Source organism: Danaus plexippus, chromosome 20 (assembly GCF_018135715.1).
Source record: "Danaus plexippus chromosome 20, MEX_DaPlex, whole genome shotgun sequence".
Taxonomy (NCBI): Eukaryota; Metazoa; Arthropoda; class Insecta; order Lepidoptera; family Nymphalidae; genus Danaus; species Danaus plexippus.
In genome coordinates this window covers 5,775,482-5,797,191 of record NC_083550.1, presented here as the reverse complement: position 1 = coordinate 5,797,191, position 21,710 = coordinate 5,775,482, and the positions used below count along the sequence as shown (strand labels likewise).

General features: G+C 35.1%; 2 protein-coding genes across 4 annotated transcripts; one reads left to right on the top strand and one right to left on the bottom strand.

The window, feature by feature from the left end:
* Nucleotides 1–2,792: 2,792 nt before the first annotated feature.
* On the bottom strand, nucleotides 2,793–3,800 carry LOC116773842 (protein tipE). Its single transcript, XM_032666365.2, has one exon. It carries the CDS (start codon nucleotides 3,632–3,634, stop codon nucleotides 2,954–2,956), a length of 681 nt encoding a protein of 226 aa, XP_032522256.1. The 5' UTR covers nucleotides 3,635–3,800; the 3' UTR covers nucleotides 2,793–2,953.
* An 863-nt stretch (nucleotides 3,801–4,663) lies between these two features.
* Nucleotides 4,664–10,297, top strand: LOC116774003 (pseudouridylate synthase 1 homolog). 3 transcript variants are annotated; one of them, XR_009753044.1, is made up of 8 exons: nucleotides 4,694–4,879; nucleotides 4,994–5,228; nucleotides 5,303–5,469; nucleotides 6,515–6,788; nucleotides 6,949–7,048; nucleotides 7,612–7,767; nucleotides 8,831–9,322; nucleotides 10,001–10,297. XR_009753044.1 is itself a non-coding variant. In XM_061523866.1 (7 exons), the coding sequence occupies exons 2-7, from the start codon at nucleotides 5,020–5,022 to the stop codon at nucleotides 9,257–9,259; spliced, it is 1,335 nt and encodes a 444-aa protein (XP_061379850.1). In that variant the 5' UTR covers nucleotides 4,664–4,801; nucleotides 4,994–5,019; the 3' UTR covers nucleotides 9,260–9,482. The 3 variants fall into 3 exon arrangements, 2 of the variants coding, with proteins under 2 accessions (XP_061379850.1, XP_061379849.1); XM_061523866.1 differs by lacking the exon at nucleotides 10,001–10,297 and having other exon boundaries at nucleotides 4,664–4,801; nucleotides 8,831–9,482; XM_061523865.1 differs by lacking the exon at nucleotides 10,001–10,297 and having other exon boundaries at nucleotides 4,692–4,879; nucleotides 8,831–9,482.
* The last annotated feature ends 11,413 nt before the right edge of the window (nucleotides 10,298–21,710 follow it).

Genomic DNA, 21,710 nt, shown 5'->3' with positions numbered 1-21,710 from the left:
AAACAGTCGCTACACCCGAACTCGACGTTACATCCAAAATCGCTATAGCCATATGTTTGTACATACTAAAGTATGCTTTAATTCAAGGGACTGAGATTTAACGTCGCTATAGACAAATGGTCGCTACAACCAAGGTCGTAATAAATAAAATCCATTGTATATATATATTTAATTTAAACCCTCAATTATTCATAGTGCCTGAGATAAATTGAAAAGAATAAAAAGTAGCGAAGGCTTCGCCTTAATATTTATATGACAGACTATTGTTATAACCTCTTAATACATTTTATATGACGTATTTAAATTTTAGGATTAGTTAGCAACAAATTAATCGTATTCACAACCTTTAGAAACGTACAATTCGACTAGAAAATTATATTATATAGATAATATAAAATGCTATAGTTGCTTGTCAAATAATATGTTGTTTAAAATAAGACTGAAGAATATTCATATGATTTGAATATACATTATGTTTGACAGACGTCATTTTAATTCACCTTTGAATTTAACAAAAAATTTCGCTGACTCTTGCAAAACAATTTCAAGCATTCTAATTGTATTACGTAATTACGTAAAAAAATTTTTTTTCTTTTAAGAAAATCAAGATCAATAAAAATTAAAGTAAATTTTTATAACATGTATATAATATACGTTTCTAGTAATGACTGCATAATTTATTAAACAAAATCGTTGTAAGGTTGTGGATCCGACGCGTGGTGACTGTGACGAACGAACACAGACGTCTCGAGCTTTAAAACGCCCAGTTAGTGAATGTTGTGTAGTTTATGTCGGTGTTTGTTCGTCTATGTCTATGGTATAGGTTACGATATAACGGAATGTTATCTACATGGATATAATCGATTACTTTTATACGTGTAATCGATTACATTATCGATACATGTTACATATTTGGTTTCATTAAGTCACAGCTTATGTTGGTGGTCAAAAGTTTGACGTTTCAAAGTTTTTTTTTTTTTGTACAGAAAATGAGACATAATTTATGGCTCATTTCCTAGTATTTGATAAATTGTGTATTATCTGTGTTGGTAATTTTTTTATATAAATATTCTCGATTTTCGTAATAGCGGTCACACAGCGGTTTTTAGTTCACCCAAACAATTCTCTTCCGACCTCACTGATGACGGGCATTTCGTTGTATAATAATCTTAGTTATTTTAATGTTATAAAAAATGTATATTAAACAAGGTCATATAAAGCTATAACATATGAAATAAGCTATTTTATATATGAAATTGAAATATCGTGATATACATAGATTTGATATTCCGATCTCGATTGTAACTTCAGGGCTGACACAGGCTATACTATAAATGTAGATTAAAAATATCCGTACGGGAAATACAAATGGCGAATGTCAAGTGATCTGTCATCATAACAATGTGACGTAACAGATAATACTCAATAACATTCAACGTGTCAGCCCTGATTGAACTAGCAAATTATTATAGACAATATTTTTGTAATGCTTTCGATAATAAAAATCATTGGTATGTACCAGATAGTGATTGCCAAAGTGTTATGTAATATATTAGTTACTTTTTTAAAAATTCCTGTTTTTAAGAGCAGCATCGATGTTACTGGACTGCTCACGGACGGCTTAATGTAGACTAATTTTCTGTAGTATTTGTAAATACAGTCACAGTTTCCTATGTCCGTTGAAAATTTATATTTTCCATTCAGTGAAGACGAGTGAATTACTGGAAACTTTGGCTGTATGGGATACGGGAAACGATGTAATTAATTCTTGCATTTATATGTTGCTGTTGATTGATTTGAGGGTAATCTTGATGGCCGATGGCAATAATAACGTGTTTCATTGTATTAAAGATAAGATTGTTTATTTTTTATGACCGTTTATTCTAGTGGTTGTGAGCTTGTTCTTATTTATTATTTTTTTTAAATATGAATTATGTAACGGATAGTTTGTATATTTTTTTTTATGTTATGGAAACTCTTTGGTTCGAAGACGGGGAGCAGTTTTTAAGTATGTAATTGTCATTATTTTCAATTTTGTTCAATGATTGCATGATATAGTTAATTCCTCGTGAGCTATTTGTTTAATATGTAGAAAAGTCCAACAATAAATATATACGGTCTGCAAAAAACTGCTCTCTTAAACATATAATATGATTTTCAGCAATTGTTTTTTCCAGTAACATGATAATTGTTATTCAAAGTTACCAATGTTAATGTTATGAAGTTTATCTGAACTTGAATTCTTATTTTGATTGTTCTGATGTAAGTACAGTTGACAAAAAACGTTAACTATGACCCGATTTTCGATATAACCTATTTTTCTTGCCCTGTCTATATATATCTGTGATGCTGTGTTTAAATTAAATCTTCAACTATTATTCATTTTGTTTTCATAGACTTTTTTGCTGACTGTACTTACAAAAGAGTAGAAGATATTTAGTGTATAGCCGCTTCCAATGTATAACATCTGTATCAATAATAATTTGTAATTTCGACATAACTTCGAACGAAAATTTCATGCGGATGTAATAGAAAAATATTTTTTTTAATGTTGACTTTTCTTTATATCAGTCCGATATTATCTTACAAGTTACACTTTGGCTCTATATTGTTTTAAATACGGAAATCTTAATTGCTGTGGAAGAGTTTATTTCACACACTCTCGAGAGTTCTAAGAAATGGTGGCAGCCGACAAAGATCACAAAACCTAGTATATCATGAGTATTCTTCAGATACTTGGCAAAAAAAACTGTGGTTTGTGATTCCAAATAAAAGCAACAATAAAACACTAATCAATATATATACAATATATTATTTGCTCTTCACAATAAAACATACTCGGTGAAGTTTTTAATTACTATCCAGAAATACCACAATTCTATATCCTGAGACTAAAACCGATTACGTTGTAGATTGGTGCAGTGAAGACAACATCCTTTGGATATGTTAGACCTTATGCGAGTCGATAGACCGCGGTGTCATCTAGAGAGAGGGTTGGTAGGCGAGGGGGTCTGCGGGGGGGGCGTCTTCGTCTACGAGGTCGGCATTCGCAGTGTAACGCACAGAGACCTATCCCAGCACAGCCCGATAGGAAGAGAGGAATCGCCAGGGTTCTAGTCACAGTAGCCACTTGCTCACCTCGAGACCATCTCGGTATCACCACAGAAGTATCGGCTCTCGACCAGTAGCAAGGGTACTTCGCACCAACGTATCCGTAGCTCAGGGTAAAGTTCTCGCAGTTTACCACGGGAGGATAGCCGCATCCTTTTATATTCACGTACAGCACCGCGGGCCGCCAGTCCTCGGCCTGTGATTTATATTTCACATGCAGTTGAATGCATTTATAAGCATCGCTGGTACAACCTTCGCGACAGGATGCCCAAGTGCAATTGTCCAAGCCCAATCTATCGTCTCGTCTTTCCGTTACGCACTCCGCTGGTATTGGATCGAAGTCGGCAGCTAAAGCGCTTAAAGCAGGATCAGCGTATAGCGGCACTAGGAAGAGTAGAGCTGATCCACCTCCTCCTAGCAATGCTGCCAACATAACAGTGATGTACCGTGTCAATTTCGCACGCGTGTCCCCACGACGACGCGAGGATCGCACGACCAAACGCTCTGAACTTCCACCTCTCATTTTTATTAATACTGCGTCAACCCATGCTGAGTTATTATCCTTGCCCTAAATACTATAAACTCAAATAAAGTTGGCATGCGCAAAATATGGACATGCGCAATGAAAAAGGTAAATGTTTATCAAAATGTACCACTTATTTTCTCGCGTATGTCGTATGCTAATACACAAATATGTTTGAAAATTAAATGTTTGGGAACCAAATTTTTCAAAAATATTTAACAAAATAAGAAGAGGATAACTGAATTTATGGAAAGCATTTAATTTTAGAGCAAACAAAAATTATAATGAACCCTCTATCACTATGAAATTATCTATTATTTGTGCATATATCCATAAAACTGCAAAACTTTAGTTCTCTTAGCTTTCCATTTAAGAGGAAAAGAAAGGTTTTTTCTGCAACTATGCTATGTTCATATACAAAATTGGTAGATATTTAGTAACAATGATTACCATATTGTTTATAAGACCTGTTGTACTGATTCATTAATATTATAATTGTTTTTTCTTTCCATTGAGTTTTTGGTTTGACGAATATTTACATAAAACACGCGGTCATTTTATCTCAAATCTTGAGCAATTGTTATTTTACATTTTCCTTAAAGATTAACCCTAATTGATAAGTTTTTGTAGTTTCGTTGAAAAAAGAGTTCTAAAAATAACTATAATATTATCGACTGTTTTAGTCGATAAATTTATAGCAACCCTTTCAGGAAATAAGTTTATCTTGAATGTTTTTAAAACAGTGGACACTAACTTGCAAAAGTTATTAACAATTTATTTATTTTAGATAAACTGACAAAAGAAGTTTTATATAAATATATAAACAATAAAGTATATAGCTGTGTAGTAACCTCACGGGATAACACTAATAGTGTAATTTTTTTCATTAGTTTTCCAAATAATATAAAGTTGATATTTACTAGGCACTATTAAAAGTTGGAATAAATATAATAATATCCAAGGTTGTAATAAATAAATATGATCTCCAAGAGCTAAATGCGGTCTCACTTCCCTATTTTGTTTTTTTTCACAAGTTCTGTCACAAGTCAGTCACATTTCTATTGAAGTTGAGGTGTGTCAAAACAAGATAAAATGGCGAATAGTTGAATGTAAACAGTTATATCAAAAACATTATATTTATAGCTATTGCTATTAAATTCTCATTAGGTATGTCCCTTAAATTTATCAGAGTATTCGTTAGTTCATTGAGGCAGCATCTACCACGACAGAACAATTTATTATCAGGTACATAAGTACACGTGTTCTAAGTTGGTTAAGTGTTCTAAGTTGGTTATGTGTTGTCCGTACTTTTAATATTACATAGAAATGTAATTAAAGACTTTTTGTGAACATTTTAAGGTTTTCAAATACGAACTATAACAGCAATGGAGGTTGCGCCTGTTGATAAAAAGGACAATTTAGTTCAGGATAAAAATCGCACTAGGTATAAACGAAGGCGACAATGGGACGATAGAAAAGAAAATGGTGAGAGTCAAGAGAAAAAAACATGCGATAAACCTTTCGAGAGAATTAAAAGAAAAAAAATGGCCATGCTACTCGGCTATTGCGGAGTTGATTATTATGGTATGCAAAGGTAATTTGATTTTCGTTAATATGCCATCGTGTTTCTATTCGTCTAAAAATGTCTAATCTATTTCGTCACATCAGGAACCCCGGGGTTCCGACTATTGAAGAGGATCTCCTAAAAGCTTTATATGAAGCGAAATATATCACGGAAGATGATTTTAACAACCAGCAGAATGCACAGTTCCAAAGAAGTTCTAGGACCGACAAGGGTGTCTCAGCGGCTAGGCAGGTGGTGTCACTTAAACTACGTTAGTATAAATATGATATGGATATTAACTTACATCTATAGAGAACTTTTAATTTAAGTTATAAATATATCCCTGATTATTATAAATTACACAAATTCATATGTTATGGCAGAACTTAATTTAAAAAAAAAATCCACCCTTATGTCACAATTTTTATTATATTTTGTGGTAGATTACAACCTCCTCTTGTAATTTCAATATCTTTCAGGTATTTTAATAATGTTTCATAAATGACAATGATCAAATCAGTCCCGTTTATGATATTGAATTAAGAATTCAATTTGCCGATGGCTTACTTAGTTGGAAAGACATAAAATAGTACTTACCAATACTGTGATCTTGTTGAATACACTTGTTGGTTACATGTTTTGTCAAATCCTGTAATTTTTAACTTATTTCTTCTTATAACATATTTTTAGTGAATTAAGAAATTTATATTCATAATTTTTAAACTTGTTATAATTACTCAGGTCATCGTAGTTATATTCTAATAACTGCTAGGATACGGCGCTTTAGCTTTGTCTATGATAATTTAACTAAAAATCTATAATGTGGGTGTAAAAGTAAGTAAACATAATATTGAAACTGACTTATGAATAGTCTTTTAAAGACATTGAATCCGAATCGGTAGTTGTTTTGACAGATTATTGCCACTTTATCATAATAACTATAACTACAGGCAGATTATAACTAGTATTTTATACACACACATATATATATATATATATATATTTAATTTATGGGATTTAACTTTAATTAAGTTTTCTTAAAGTCAAACACTCTAGCTTTAATTATTACCTATTTGCTTCACTTCACTTCACATTATTTTCAATCTTATTCATATATCACACAAAATCGTCTTAAAATTCTAGGGATGTATGTACATTTTGTCGATAACTTTCATCTAATAAACAATATCATTGAAATGACATTTTAACTTGAAATATATTGCATATTGTGGGTTTGTCATTTTGTTGGTTTTATATATGTATATATTAAATATGGCAGTAAATTATTAGAATCCATCAATTATTATTATTTACAGCTCTAGAAGTAAGCGTAGACGAAATAAACAGTAGGTTACCAGATTGCATCAAAGTTTTTGGTATAAAAAGAGCAACAAATAAATTTAACTCAAAATCTAAATGCAATGCCAGAACATACAGCTACACGCTACCTACTTACGTGTTTGAGTCAAATGTCGCATCGGAAGATGAGAGGAAAGCATACAGAATCACGTCTCAGAAGATAGCTCAAGTCAATGAAGTGCTTGGTTACTATAAGGGCACAAAGAGTTATCATAACTTCACCGAGAAAAAGTAAGTTTTACTTGTACTTAAATAATTTTTTTATTATAAGACCATATGTATTTAGAATGTGATTGTAATTTTTTTTTTATATATATTAAAAAGGTTTTACATAATATTAATTTAAAGTCATGTGCAGCCGCATGAATTAATATGTTAATGCCCATTTCAGACATTTCCAAGATCCGTCATCTCTGAGGTACATGATGAGTTTTGTATTGGAGAGGGTCTTCATGGAGTCGGAAATGGAGTTCGCGGAATTGCTAGTTAAAGTGAGTTTAGTTAAAACATTAAAAATTAGGTTAGATTTTCATTTTATGGTATACCATTAATTTTATATCGGAAAGTTAAATAATGTATGTGAGAGCTAAATATTGTGTTAATACTCTAAATGTGAAATTTTGTTGATATTTCGTGTAAAAAATGCTGAGCGGATTTTGATGTGACTTTATAGTAAAGTAGTTTAGTCACGGTAACATAGCCTATACTATATAAAAGGAGTTGTATTGTGTGTGTGAAGTTACGTCACACGGATTATAGATGTCGCTGCTGTTTTGCTAGTATAACTATCATTAAAGACTGAACTCCCAGAGAAATTTCATAACGTATCTAGTAAAAATATATACTTTTTTATATGATACTAATATTTTCGGACTACTACGCGTCCTTTTATTTCTTTTAAAACTAAATACTCCCGACGTTTCGGTTACTTTGCAGCAGCCGTGACCACGGGCAGACGAGATGTGAAATTTCTCATCCCGTCTAAATGAACACTTAAACTCTTAGGTCTCGCTGTATATTTTATTATCTTTAACCTATTATTTAAACGTTTAAGGGACAAAGTTTCATGTTGCATCAAATAAGAAAGATGATAGGGCTGATGATCGCTGTAGTTAGAGGTCATACAGACATTTCTACGTTGGAGAAGTCGTTTGGCAAAGAAAAGGTCATGATACCAACAGCGCCTGGCCTGGGATTGGTTCTCGATAAGGTATTGATATATTTTTACTGAAGTTAAAAAAAGGAGGTTCTATCAAATTAAATTTCTGTTCCAATGTTCCAAAAATTTTTAATTCATATCATGTGTGCGGGTATTTCACTGCTATTCGGAATTTTGCCGATACAAGGCCGCCTAGGCAATGTTTTTTATGTGGTTGAGAATGTTCCTTATATATTGATGGATAATAGTAAATTAATACTCAGGAAAGCCTACTAATTGCGAGCTGATTTTAGCGTTGCGGACGATTTTATACAAAACTGTGCCAAAGAAAATTATTTTTATGAATAATAGATATTTTCGCGTAAAAGTAGCCAAACTGTACTCCTAGATCTTTTTATGTTAGTGATTCCCGACATTCTCGAGATAAAAGTTGCTCATCGATTCGATTTTAGAAAATAGACTGAAATTGGTTTTCAAGATTGCTTAATAATCATTTCCTTAGCATAACGTAAGTCTGAATCTTTAGACAGTTCAGCGCAGATATTGCAAAACAATATTTGCGTATTTTATGCAAAAAAAAAAAAAATGCCACCCAGAAAGGAAAAGTTACATGTTTAATTGTCAATCACTTTAAGCGAATATTTGAATTAATAAAGAAAAGTTACTGGTGGACTATTTTTCTAATCTAATCTCAGAAGATAGTAAAAGTGTTAGTCGTAACACCAACAAGATGGCAGCTTAACAGGGGACTGTTTTCGATTTAAAAAAAGTACAATTATTCTATATAAAATTGCGTATTGTGTTTGTTAAGTATTTCAATATATATTGTATACAGTCACCAACACCTAAAAAATCAATATCGGTCACAAAACCTGTGATAGATTAAAGGGGAAAAGGAACATCAAAGTACTGTATTTCAAGGCTGATTTCATCAAACAGTATACTATTATATTGCTGAATAAACTTCTCGGTGTCCGCAATACGCAGTGATATATCGTTATTTATGCAAACAGACAAAGAATTCTACTTAGCAGAGGAATACCCTCGCGCATTGACAAATGTACATTTTAAATGAAATTGGTCATTAATGTTTCACGAGATTTATAAATCCTAGGTACATTACGAGAGATATGACGCCAAATTCAAAGACAGCCACGAAAGCTTAACCTGGGACGAAGAGGAAGATGCAGTGGAGAAATTCAAACGAGAAAAAATATTCCCTAACATTGTTAAAGGTGAATTGGAATCAAATTCGATGGGATTGTGGCTCGAGAAGATGAAGAATCATTCTTATGAACCATCTGAAGATGCTAATGATGAAAGAGTTAAAGACGAAGAGAAAGATTGTGGTGATGATGATGGTGATGATGAAATAAAAGATGATGATGACGATGAGGTTGAGGTTAAAGACCTTGGGAATAAAGTAGAAGATGCTAGTGACGCTGAAGTAAAAGATAATGGTGATGAAGTAAAAGATAATGGTGATGAAGTAAAAGATAAAAGTGATGTTAGTGAAATAGAAGCTAAGAAGGTGAACGTGTAAATAGTGTTCCACTTATAATAAGCATAATTTACATCCCAGATACGCAAGTTATTGAAAATAAATGTAAGTGACATGCTTTGTATTTTGTTATAAATTAGGTTCAATTTATCTGGTGTTCAGAAAAATAGCAAATAATATAGCAGAACATATTAGTTTCAATGGAACAGGTGACCAGCAATAAAGTTAACTAACTCGGCGTTTCATTAAAATGATATAAAATCTTGACGGGTTTTACTTAATTTATTAGTTAAATTTCTAGTATTGAAAGAATTAATAATCACGATAATACGGTAAACCGACAGTCATTGGTTAATTGAGTAAATAATCTATTTAAAATGTTAGTTCCGTCAGCTATTACAGTAATTTAGATATTACAGAGATATTTTAAAACCACATATAATGACCTACTCTAGGTATGATTTTAAAATCTTATATCTTCTAAGTGATGTAAAATATCATCAGTGTTATAAAAAAATTCACAAAAATACAGTTAATGGACGAAATTTGAATATTTATAATTGACGATATTCTGTTGGTTTTTTTTTACCAAACATTTTGTTTTTCACACGTATCCATTATTATAGTCCAATCCGTAGCCGCTTTAAGGATAGAGTAAGGCTTGACATTTGTTTTTATAGCCCTAGTGCCCTTTCTCACAAAACCTACTGATCGCTCGTTTGTGGTTATTTCCTTTTGCGCTCTGGCTACCGATAGACTAACCGCTTCACGTATGATTTCCAGAACCCTATCGTGACGACGCGAGTATTGGTCGCTATCGAGGAGTACCCTACATCCCACCAACAAATGCCTAGCAGGTCCAACTGCCTTCCCACAGATATAGGAAGTCTTTTCGGTACCTTTACCCCATCTTACTAAATTACTCTGATCTGGGAGAGTCATCTGGAACGCATTGAGATAGAATTTTTGCAATGCTGGCGACCAATCATGGATTAAGGTGCGCCATTTTAGTGCTAATGGGATGCAAAAATCTCCTATGTCTAACCACTCGTTCTGCATTTCTAAACTTATTGCATGGATCTTATATTTATCATTCTCGTCTTGCCGAATAAAAGACTTCAATATATCCGTATCTTGGACCTTCTTACTTGATCCTAACCCTAATCTGTTACTTTGCGCTCCTATCATAAACTGCTTGTGGAATTGAAGCCTGGACTCTAGATCTGGGGCATCTTTGTCTTTTGGGATTGATTTAATGACGTCATCCTGGGATTTCCCCAGGATGTATCTCTTGGAAACTCTCAGGTGTTTATAGAGCTCCGATGGCCTTTTTAGACTCATCCTAAAACTATTGCGATCTCTAAATAAAGCCGATGAATCAGCCGTTAGCGCGAGCCCGAGCCACAACTTCAACATCTTTATGACGCCTGCATCTAACTTTGACAAAAGGGTTTTATTAAAATCATAAACGGGGAAAGGCCAATTTAAATGTGAAGTTAGATAATTATCGAAGATCCAAGCTTTTTAACCGTTACTGATCTGTTGGCTATCTACCTTGTTGAGATCGTTTAAAAAGCTATCTACTATACCTTCTAAAGATGGAGTACGACCTATATTATCAATCTTCCGACCGAGAAATTTAAATGGTGCATTTTCTGTAACCGTAGAAATGCATTGACCGCCTAAGGATAATCCCGGATCGTATGAGGTGTATCTTGTACTCCGCCTACCGAGACACAGACAGTGACATTTACTTGGTTTTATCCTCAATCCATCGGTCCACTCACAGAATTTATCCACTTCATCTAATAGTACTTGACAGTGTTTGGGGTTACGTGTCTCTATTGCGAGATCGTCAGCGAAGGCTAAAATGGATTTCGTGTATTTATTATTAAACTTGAGCCGATACCCCCATTTTTTCTCGTTGCTGGTTAATTTATCTACTAAGATGTTAATTACAATATTAAATACAATTGGAGATAAACAGCAACCTTGAAATAGTCCTACATTGTAACTTAAAGTTTTTGAATGGCCTTCTTTAGTTGTTATAGAAAACTTTAATTTTGAATAATACGACGCGATCATCATCATCACTGACTAGGAGTGGAAAGTTGTACCATCTCAGCGCGAATAGCATCAATTCGTGTTGTATCGATCCGAACGCGTTCTCTAAGTCTATCCAACAAACTGTAATTTTGCCTCTCGCTTTTCCTAGCATCTTTTAAACTCTCCGACAGCAAAGTGTTGTGTTCTAGGCATCCAGAAATTCCGGGTATAAACCCTTTCTGGTGATTTGGCCTAAAATACCTGTTGCTGAGCATGAATCGCGTCATTCTCGTTTGTAGAACTGAGAAAAAGATTTTGGATATAGTATTTGTTAAGGCTATCGGTCTAGTATCTTTCGGATCTGGGACTCGATCTTTTTTGGGAATGAGGACAAAAATTGCTTTCCCGAAGCACTCCGGGATTTGCTTCCTTGACCAGATTTTTTCGTATATATATGTGAGATATTTACGAACCGATGGACATTTTTTAAAGACTATATATGGGATAACATCAGGTCCCGGCGCAGATTTAGACGATTTTTTCTTTATCTGAATACTTATCTCATCTAGCGTTGGTGGAATGCCGTGGAAATCGAAACGAGAAATTTCAGGTTTTTATTCGTTGGGATCCGTATAGAGTCTTACACTTTTAGGCACTTCGTATGTGCTCTTAAAATGATCGTAAATTTGTTCGTTGGTCAAGAGAAGCTGTCCGCGTTCTTTCTTAAAAATGGTTTTGGAATACTCAAAAGGTTTTTATCAAAATCTACTTCCTGTTTTGCCCGGTCAAAATTATCGCGATTTTCTGCCGTTTTTCCGATATTCCTTGAATTAATTTTAGAATTGATCTTAACGCCCTAGCTAGTTGATGACTAAGGTGATTGTCGCCTAGGGCTTTTTCTATACGTAGATTTTTTTATTAATTCCCGTTTTTTCCTCCTCATTTGTATCTTGAAAGAATTGTCTTTATTTTTGCGAGCGTAATGATTTCGACGTGGATATTGCTCGTTAAAGTAGTCGTAAATAGTATTTTGGAAAGTTTCTACTCGCGAGTTCAATTCCTGCTTCGAGCCCGAATGCTCTAACAGGTCCGCTAAATTGTCGTCGTGATCTTTCCAAGTTGATTGTTTCATGTTTGGAATGCTAAGACGTGTCCGGATGTCAATGGACTCCTGGTAGTTTTCAGTTAATGGTTCACCATGGGATACATGAGGGTCAACTCTATCCGAAGTGAAAGTTGAAGAACTTACCGACAATTGTCGTGCTTCAACACCATTATGCGTTTTTAGATGTTTAATGTACCAGGCTCGTCTCTTGTAATTTTTCCCGCACGTAGGGCATTTCAAATCGGTATTCGCGCCGTTTTCGCCGTTTACATCGACCGGTGGACAGATCTTTCGCCCCCCCTCTCTAACTGTCCTAGGGGTATTTTTCTTAATAGGACTTTTAGGTTCGTAAATCCCGGGCTGGGCTTGCTAGGCCGTTGCCCTCGGCTGTCTTTCCAGCGCCATCTGTCTTTCCAGCGTCAGCTGTCTTTCCAGCGTCAACTGTCTTTCCAGCGTCAACCCGGCTCTCCGGGCAATCGTTTTAAATGAGACGAAACCTCTTAGCATTCAATGGATTCACCGTGCGGGTGCCGGGTCCATGGCGTTGCAGGGAGATTATTAATATTAGAGAGAATATTTATGATTATTAATATTTATGAGAATATTTTCGGAATTATTACGCGTTTATAATTAATTTTAACTATGTCCATACTCCCGACGTCTTGTGATGTGAACGAAAGTCTTAGATCTCATTAAATATCATCATAACGTGAAGCATATTGAAGAACGTGTCATATGCCATCTCGAAAATCGGCCTTGACTTGTGTGCTTCGGAACATTTGATCCAATGTCTCGACGCCAGCTTTATATCGGTTACAAAACTTTATAACTTCTGGTTTCCGTTTAGCGTTATCATTAACTGATGCATCGGAATGAATTGTAGATAACAGAATGACAGTATTTTTTTGGGAACATAAGAACACAGTAAAATTTTCGTGAAATCCAAACACTGTCAAATAATGGTCCCGTGTATTACGAGGGGTGATCAATAAGTAATGATAATCAATATGAAACAGAACTATTAGATAAAAAAAAGTATTTTATTTTTCAACATAGTCTCCTAACAAGTTAATACATTTAGTGTATCTTTTTTCTAAGCCCATGATTCCCTTAGAAAAAAATTCTTTGTCTTGACCCTCCAAAAATGCCTCTACTGCGGCCATCACTTCACTATTGTCCTCAAATTTGTTGCCCCGGAGATGTTCTTTGAGCCGAGGAAAGAGGTAGAAGTCACTGGGAGCTAGATCTGGCGAATAGGGAGGGTGTTCGAGCAGTTCGAACCCCATTTCTTCAATGGCAGCCATCGCAACTGCGGCTTTGTGAGCCGGGGCGTTGTCTTGGTGAAACAGCACACTAGCGCGCAGTTTACCGCGTCTTTTTGACTTAATAGCCTCTCGCAATCTTCTTATTTGGTCTGCGTAGTAAGAGCCTTTTATAGTGGCCCCCTTTTCCAAATATTCCACCATAATAATTCCTTCTGCATCCCAGAAAACAGACGCCATAACCTTTCCCGCTGAACTTGACACTTTGAATTTCTTCGGCGTTGGTGAGGAAGCTCGTTTCCAAGTCATTGATTGTTGTTTGGTTTCGGGATCAAAGTGGTGGCTCCAGGTCTCGTCCATGGTCACAAAACACGACAAAAAATTTTCCTTATCGGCCTGGAACTTTTGAAGATTCACCCTCGAAATGTCGACTCGTTTCTTTTTTTGCTCGTCGGTTAACATTCTCGGCACCCAACGCGCAGAGACCTTTTTCATATGCATTTCGTTGACAATGATTTTTTGAACGCTGCCGTAGGAGATCCCTGTGACCTCAGCTACATGCCTTACGGTCACCCTTCGATCGGCCAACACGATATCTTCCACTTTTTTTACGTTTTCTCCAGTAAGGGACGTGGAAGGGCGTCCTTCGCGATGTTCATCTTCAGTGGAGGTTCTGCCCAGTTTAAATTCCTTTGCCCAGCGTGCGACTGTGGAATATGGAGGAGCAGACTCCCCCAATGTTTCCTCTAAGTCGCTGTGTATGTCTTTGGTAGACATTTTTTTCAGGCAGAGGTACTTGATGACAGCTCTTATTTCATTTTTCTCCATTTTGATGTTTTCTCTTCGCCAGTTCGTATTCAAATGAATGTATCTTCCGGTAATGGTGTCCTATTTATACAATTTTTTGAAGCTGAACTAGTGGATAAATAAGCAAGCAGAAAAAAAATAATTTGGGGTTTTGTGCGTTCTAGAAATACTCGATTATCATTACTTATTGATCACCCCTCGTATTTTGTCATAGTCTAGGGATGTAAGGGTATTTTCCGTGTAAACAATAAGGTTTCACGGTAACAAATATTTAGCAACGGGAAGATTAGCAAAGAAGTTATCCATACAAATGTTTCTACTGCTACCTCGATACGGAGCTGCTAATTCTTTCCCTACTCTTTCATCCCGAGTTTTTCCCGACTTTTCCCGAGTTGCAAAGGATTTTCCGCATCACAAATCCACCAAATCTTTAAACTTAGCTGATTTCGATGGTATGTATTGAGTGAATCCTGTACGGCTACGTTAGGGATAAATCTGTTCATCACTTGTCAAGTTGTGCGGTTGGTTTGTAGATCTAGGCTAAATTTGAATTCAACATTGTCCACACATTACGAATTTGCGCATTGTCTTCTTTTTGCGTTGACTTCGAGTACTACTATCGTTGAAACTCAAAAAACGCGGAATGTTTTGAAATTTGTTCAATCCCGTCGTCGCACTGTTATGAGTTCCAGGGTCGAAAGGTTTAAAAAAAAGATTTCATGTGAAAAGTGGACACGACCGTTTTAGATAAATGATGGATTGAGACTTAAATGTGTGATGGATAGCGGAGCAGGTGCAAGGAGAAGAAGTGCTGATAAGTATGTAATATAAAGATGAAGTTTAAAAATACAAAATACAAGACTTACACAAATTATAATGATTCACAAAATAATAAGTCTCATATTGAATAATAGGATGTTGATCTAAAATATTATCTGCTTCAGATGAAATTGATTTCAATTCAAATTTCGATTCTTTCGTAAAGATATCAAGGTCAATGTTATTTAATTCGATAGGAGACACTTCCTTTATCTTAAACTTAAGTACTCTAGAATACAGCAAAAGTCATTAATTATGTTGAAATGTGATTTTATGGAGGTTACATTAATTACAAAATTATTAAATTTCTGTATTAATTTAGTAGACTTGTAATATGCTACACAATTGATAGGAACGTTTACAATACCTGTTCCTATAATATTGAATTCAATTATATTTTTATCTTGACATTCTAGATAAAGTTTAGTAGTTTGCGACTGAACAAAAATCCAATTATTATTAGAGAGGTTTCCACAGGTCAATATTGCGTTTTACACTGTTTTGGTAGGGAATTATCAACTTTGGACATCATTTCACTTTCACAACTGGGATTTGCACTTGTAGGTTTGCAATTTGCATTACCTATCCTTAGTCACTGCTATATATTTCGTATTAGGCGGTATAAAACTAAAAGTTTTTATAAGGAATAGATAAAGCAATTGTATGAAATAGATTTTATTCCTTAGGGAAAAACTAAAGGTAATATTTAAACAAATTATTTTATTATCTAAACTATAACAAACTGTATTAGAAATGCTCATTAATAAATGAATTTGGTTGAATGTCGTAATCATAATTTTCTGTTGTAGGCGTAATTTTCACGTCTCCAGAATACAATATTGATCTTTTCACTGTTAGCAACAACTATTTCTCTGTTTTGTTCATATTGTGCATTCATAAGTTGGGTTATGAATCATAACCCAACTTTCATTGGCTGTGACGTGTAGACTCGCGCCCGAGTCGATATAGGGGAGACGGTGGCAAGACGGGGTACTTAACCCCCTATAACTCAAGAATATGCATTTTTAATTTTGTTGTTTAAGGGTAATTAAAACAAAATAAGATTGTATGTTTTTCATCGTTTTTTATTTATTCAATTTTTTCCAAAAAAAAAAAATAGAGAAACAGGGAGTGTTGTCCCCAGGCAACATTCATGGGGCAACATTGAGACATAAGCTTAAAAACTATAAATATAAGAGAAAGTTATGAGACGTGGAAGTTCCTGAAGCAGTTCTTGGTTTTGGTATAGCATAGGGCAACCCCGCATTTTTCGCATGTATTTTGAGTAAATCCAGTACACTTTGGGAACTTACACCAAATTTTTTTGTCAGACCATTGAGGCCAGTGCCCAATGTGGTCTTGCCGTACTGCCATAGGAGATGTATGCTGTATAGGTCCTTTATGTTTTTTTGCTTGTATCTCGTTCTCTGGCGAACGGCGACTAGACATTTTACCCAATAGGCTAGACTAGACCAGGTTTTATACCCAATTTACAAAGAGCAACATCTAGACGAAAATCTGCTGAAGATAAACGACATGAGAGGCCTTTGTCTTTACAGACTCTTTTATAAAGCAACCATGCGTTTGCCATTGTGAGATCCAAGTAATGGTAGAATAGACGTATTTGCCATCGTTTGCTTCGCAACTGTATTTTGTATATGCTCATGATGCTGTCGATCAGGTCAACATCACCCATGTGGCGATTGTACTCCCCTACAACATTCGGTCGTTTTATGCTCACGTACTTTCAGGCTGTATTCCAGCAAAAGTAGAAGCTAGGGTGACATTTTTATTGTTTTTTCATGCTATATTTGATATGTCGGTGCCGTTGACATCAGCTACATATTCTTCTGAATAACCTCTGGGTTTTTTCAAAATCTCCTTTTCTGGTAGCAACTTACACTCTGGGATTCTATTTCTTTTAATCGTACCAAGACTGAATGCTTTCCTTAGCCAAATATTCCAACAGACGAAGGGAGGTAAAATAATTGTCAAAATATAGTTGGTAATTTTGATACTTTGGAATCATGTGCGCTAACCTCATGACAACGTTGGAGGCTGCACCCAAATCTGGCTCATCTGGAAGCGTAACGTTTTCCTTGCCAGTTTCAATTTCTGTTGTATACGCGTAACCAGAAACGCCAATCCACACATAGATTTTAAAACGCCATTTATGTGGCTTTTGAGGGTTGTATCACTTCAACACATTCTGTGCTTTAGTGGAACACATTTGCACGTCAACACAGATGTGTTCTTCCAAAGGGACCCTTTTGTACGCTGCATTGAGAGACTCAACCAGTGGTCTTATTTTGAAAATTCTATCATTTCCAGGATCGTTCCTAGGGAGATTTTTATTATTGTCGTTGAAGTGTAAAGTTTGACGTATTATCTCGTATTATTTAGGTACAAAGTATCGGAGACCAGTGGTTCGAAACTCTAGGTAATCGAATAAAAGACATTAGATATACCATACCCATAAATTGCCTGATATCTATTTCTGTCACACGAAAAGTGCTATTAGGGTTATTTTGGACTTGATAAAGATTTGTCTCTTCTGAAATCATCTTGATAAGTTCTTGTGGAAAGAGGTAAAAGAAAAACTGGATAGGGGTTTCTAGTTCTAGAAGTTCAGGGCACAAGTTCTTGTTACCCTTGAACCTAAGCTGCTCGGTATTTAACTGTAGGTTTTTCTTCCTTCAGCATAAATTCAGTTTGGCAGGTTTCGCTGTAGTTTGTTTTACTTCATTGCTTTGAGCTGATGAAGGTTGAGGACGGTTTGACGCAGTTGCAGTGCTTGGAGGTGGTGGCACTGAGTCTTCATGGTTGATTGATGATGTTTCTATAATAGAATTCATGTCGATATCTAAGGTGGAAGTACTGTTAAAAGTTTCTAATTCAGGTGAAAAATCTGGGTCTGCGAGGCTGTCATCAAAATCCAAACCGTCCTCACTGTCATCATTCTGCAGCACCGAGGTAATATACTCCTCTAAAAGGACTAGAAGAGTAAGCTTACGAGCTTCCCTGGCACAAAATTTTGAGCCTCTATGATATAATCTATAGCCACTTAAGCGAATGCAAAATAATACCCTTATCCGTCAATGCAGCTTTCGGGCAACAAACACAAATTTACAAAAAAAACAAATTTACAAATTTCATGTACTACGTACGTACTACATAATCACGAGCAGACGAGATGCCAGTGATCACGGTTGCTGAAAAGTAACCGAAACGTCGGGATTATGTAGTTTTTTAAAATAATAAAATCCGCGTAGTATATCCGAAAAATATTAGTTTCATATAAATGCCATATGACTTTAAATTTTTTTTTAATCTGCAAAACGCCGCTCAAACTCGACGATTATTTCGTCAATGTATTTGAGGTGGTCCAAAAAATTGCATTCTTCAAAACTTTTCATTTCTAAATAATGTCCTTTACAACTTGGAAAAAAATAAAAATCATTTTGATGTAGAGATGTTTTGAACAATTTTAGTTTACTTCTGAATCCATGCATTTTTCCCTACATGTTGGGTATATTGTGGTTTTTGCCTTGCATTTTTTTAATTTAATTCATTCAAGTGTTGCGTCATATCAGTTAAAAACATAAGATCAGCCAGAAACTGAGGATCTTGCATTCTATCTTGTAGTTCAGAAGTGCCAGATGATATTTTATTTTTTAGAAATAAAGGTATTTCTTTTCGTAAGGCGAAAAAGCGTTGCAAGCAGTGTCCAGCACTTAGCCACCTAATTTCTGAATGCAATAGTAAATCTCTATAGGTTGCATAGATTGCACTCAAAAAGCCCTTAAATTTTCTGTGTCAATGCCCTGTTTCCACCTCTAATCCAATTGGTTACCCTTATAACAAATTTCATAGCATTCATGTGACGCAAAGATTTTCCACACAAGGAAGGCTTCTTGACGTATGATACAATGCAACAACGGCCAATCAATGTCATTTTGTATTAGAATTCCCGCGAATCCTGTCACTGTCACAGCTTTTGCTCCATCGGTCACAATACAAGAACTTAATTCGAATTTGAATTACAATTCAACTTAAGTTTTATAGTATGTATATATATTTGTTATATGTTAATACAAATTATATATTAATGAAGTACACTGTACACTAAGAAAAATCCGTTATCTTCTTTTGATTTAAACTTTTTGCAGATTTTTTTCAATTATTTGTTCAAGCTCAAACAATGAACCGAATACATGATCCTCCATATCATCACATATTTCAACATAAGTTTGTAGAGTGTTGATTGCAGCTCTGGCTTCTTTATTTGTTATTGGGGGTTTAAAACTTGCTAAATCAGTATGATCAACGTCATTTTCATTAACATCATCGTCATCCATATTCTGATTAACTGTTTCGATGATTTCAGCATCAGTTAGCGTTCCAGTAGCTATCCCTTCATCACATGCCATATAATCTTCAAACGGAACTTCTATATAGTCTGAAGTTTATTCCAGTCAGCCTCTACACTCACGTCCAGCTCAAGGAGTTCTTCCGAAGCTTCTTCTTATGGCAACGAAAATCCACAGCTTTTGAAGCAATTTGATATTCTAGTTTTAGATACACTTCTCCAAGCCTTGTCTATCATCCTAATTGCATGCAATACATTAATAGATAAAGCTGACTGTTGTTCCATATCTGTTATCAGTTTCCTAACAACTTCCTTTCTGTAAGCGGATTTGAAGTTTTTTATTATTCCTTGATCTAAGGGCTGTAGCTTAGATGTTGTATTGGGTAGAAAAAAATAAACTTTCACGGCTTTTAATTGCGGAATTATGTGGTGAGCTGTACAGTTGTCAATGAAGAGTAATATTTTTCGTTTCTCCTTAATCATTTTCTTCTCAATTTTAATGAGCCATCCTTTGAATATATCAGCTGTCATCCATGCTTTCTTGTTAACATTAGTCTTTAGTGGTAGAGATTTACAACCAGAAAAACAACGAGGCTTTTTAGCCTTTCCTATAACTAATGGCTTAAGTTTTTCAGAGCCTGTCATGTTTGTTGTTAGCAATATTGTTAATCGCTCTTTACTGTGCTTACCGCCAAGACATTTTTCATTTTTAAAAATAAGTGTTTTATCATGTAAGCACTTGAAAAAAAGGCCAGTCTCGTGGGCATTAAAGACATCTTTTGGTTCATAATCCTTCAATAAACTCTGCAACTCAATTATCCATTCATCACATATCTCGTTATTGACGCTTGCACTTTCGCCGCAAACTTTCCTAAACACAAGTTCATGACGCTTCTTGAAATTCACCAACCAACCGTTGCTGGCACGAAAAGAACTGTGTCCAAGTGATTTTGAAAATTCTTCTGCCTTTTCGCGTAAGATAGGCCCAGATACACTTATGTTTTTGTCCCGACACTGTTTGAACCAGGTGAGTAAGCATTCTTCTACATCAGGAAACTCAGCTAGACGCGGTCTTTTGCTAGACAAATTGCCACTTGATTCATACCTTTGCAATATTTCGGCTTCATTCTTAATTATTGTAGACAAAGCGCTTGCTGGAAATCCGTATTGAGCTGCGACGTCTTTTATTTTCATGCCTTTTTTTACCGCATTGATAACATCGCTTTTTTCACGTAGAATCAAAGTCTTTAGTTTCGCTTTGTACTCATGTTGTTGCTAGTTAATTGCCAAAATAATACTGACGGACAAGCTCAAAAGTAATCGTGTCCTGTGTCGACAAGGAACAAACATAACGTTCACAGCTGTGTTACTTAGAAAGTTTCATGAATGTATTCATTTGTAGGGGCTTTTGCTTCCCTAACTATTTCGGAGGTTTCTTGAGTATAGTAATAAACTTGTTGATGCTTCAGGTGGAATGATTTTATTTGAAATTTACACAGATATATGTACTAAAATGACAATTATTAATAACCAATAAACAATATTTACAGAAATTCGTCTCCAATAAAAAGTTTCACATTATAACCAATGAAATTGGATTATAATGTGAGTTACAATTTAATTACCGGTTTACCAATCGGAAGGGCTATAACAAGAATAAAATTCTTTAAGAAAATTATGTACAAATCAAAACATTGGCTTTTCTACCAATAGCGAGTGAGTATGTAACAACAATAATTATTTCTTACGGAATTGTACGAGAGGTGAGGGGCGCACCGTCGCCGCGGGGGCACCATATAAATACGCGCCTATCTGTGTCCATACAAAACTCGGCGTATGTTCTCCTACGTTTTAGTAACCGCGCGCCTTCGGCTCGCGACGGTCATATACTTGATGTTTTGTATGGACGCTGCGTGTGGTAGGTAATATAGGTCCCACAATTATTTGTACTAGTGGCGTGCACATTAGTGAACTCAAATGGTTCATAATTAAGGGGTATATGATTAAAGTATTTTTCAACGGATTCCGGACTAATAAATGACTGGTTTGCGCCAGTATCTATTAACACGTTCGCGCGCTGTAATG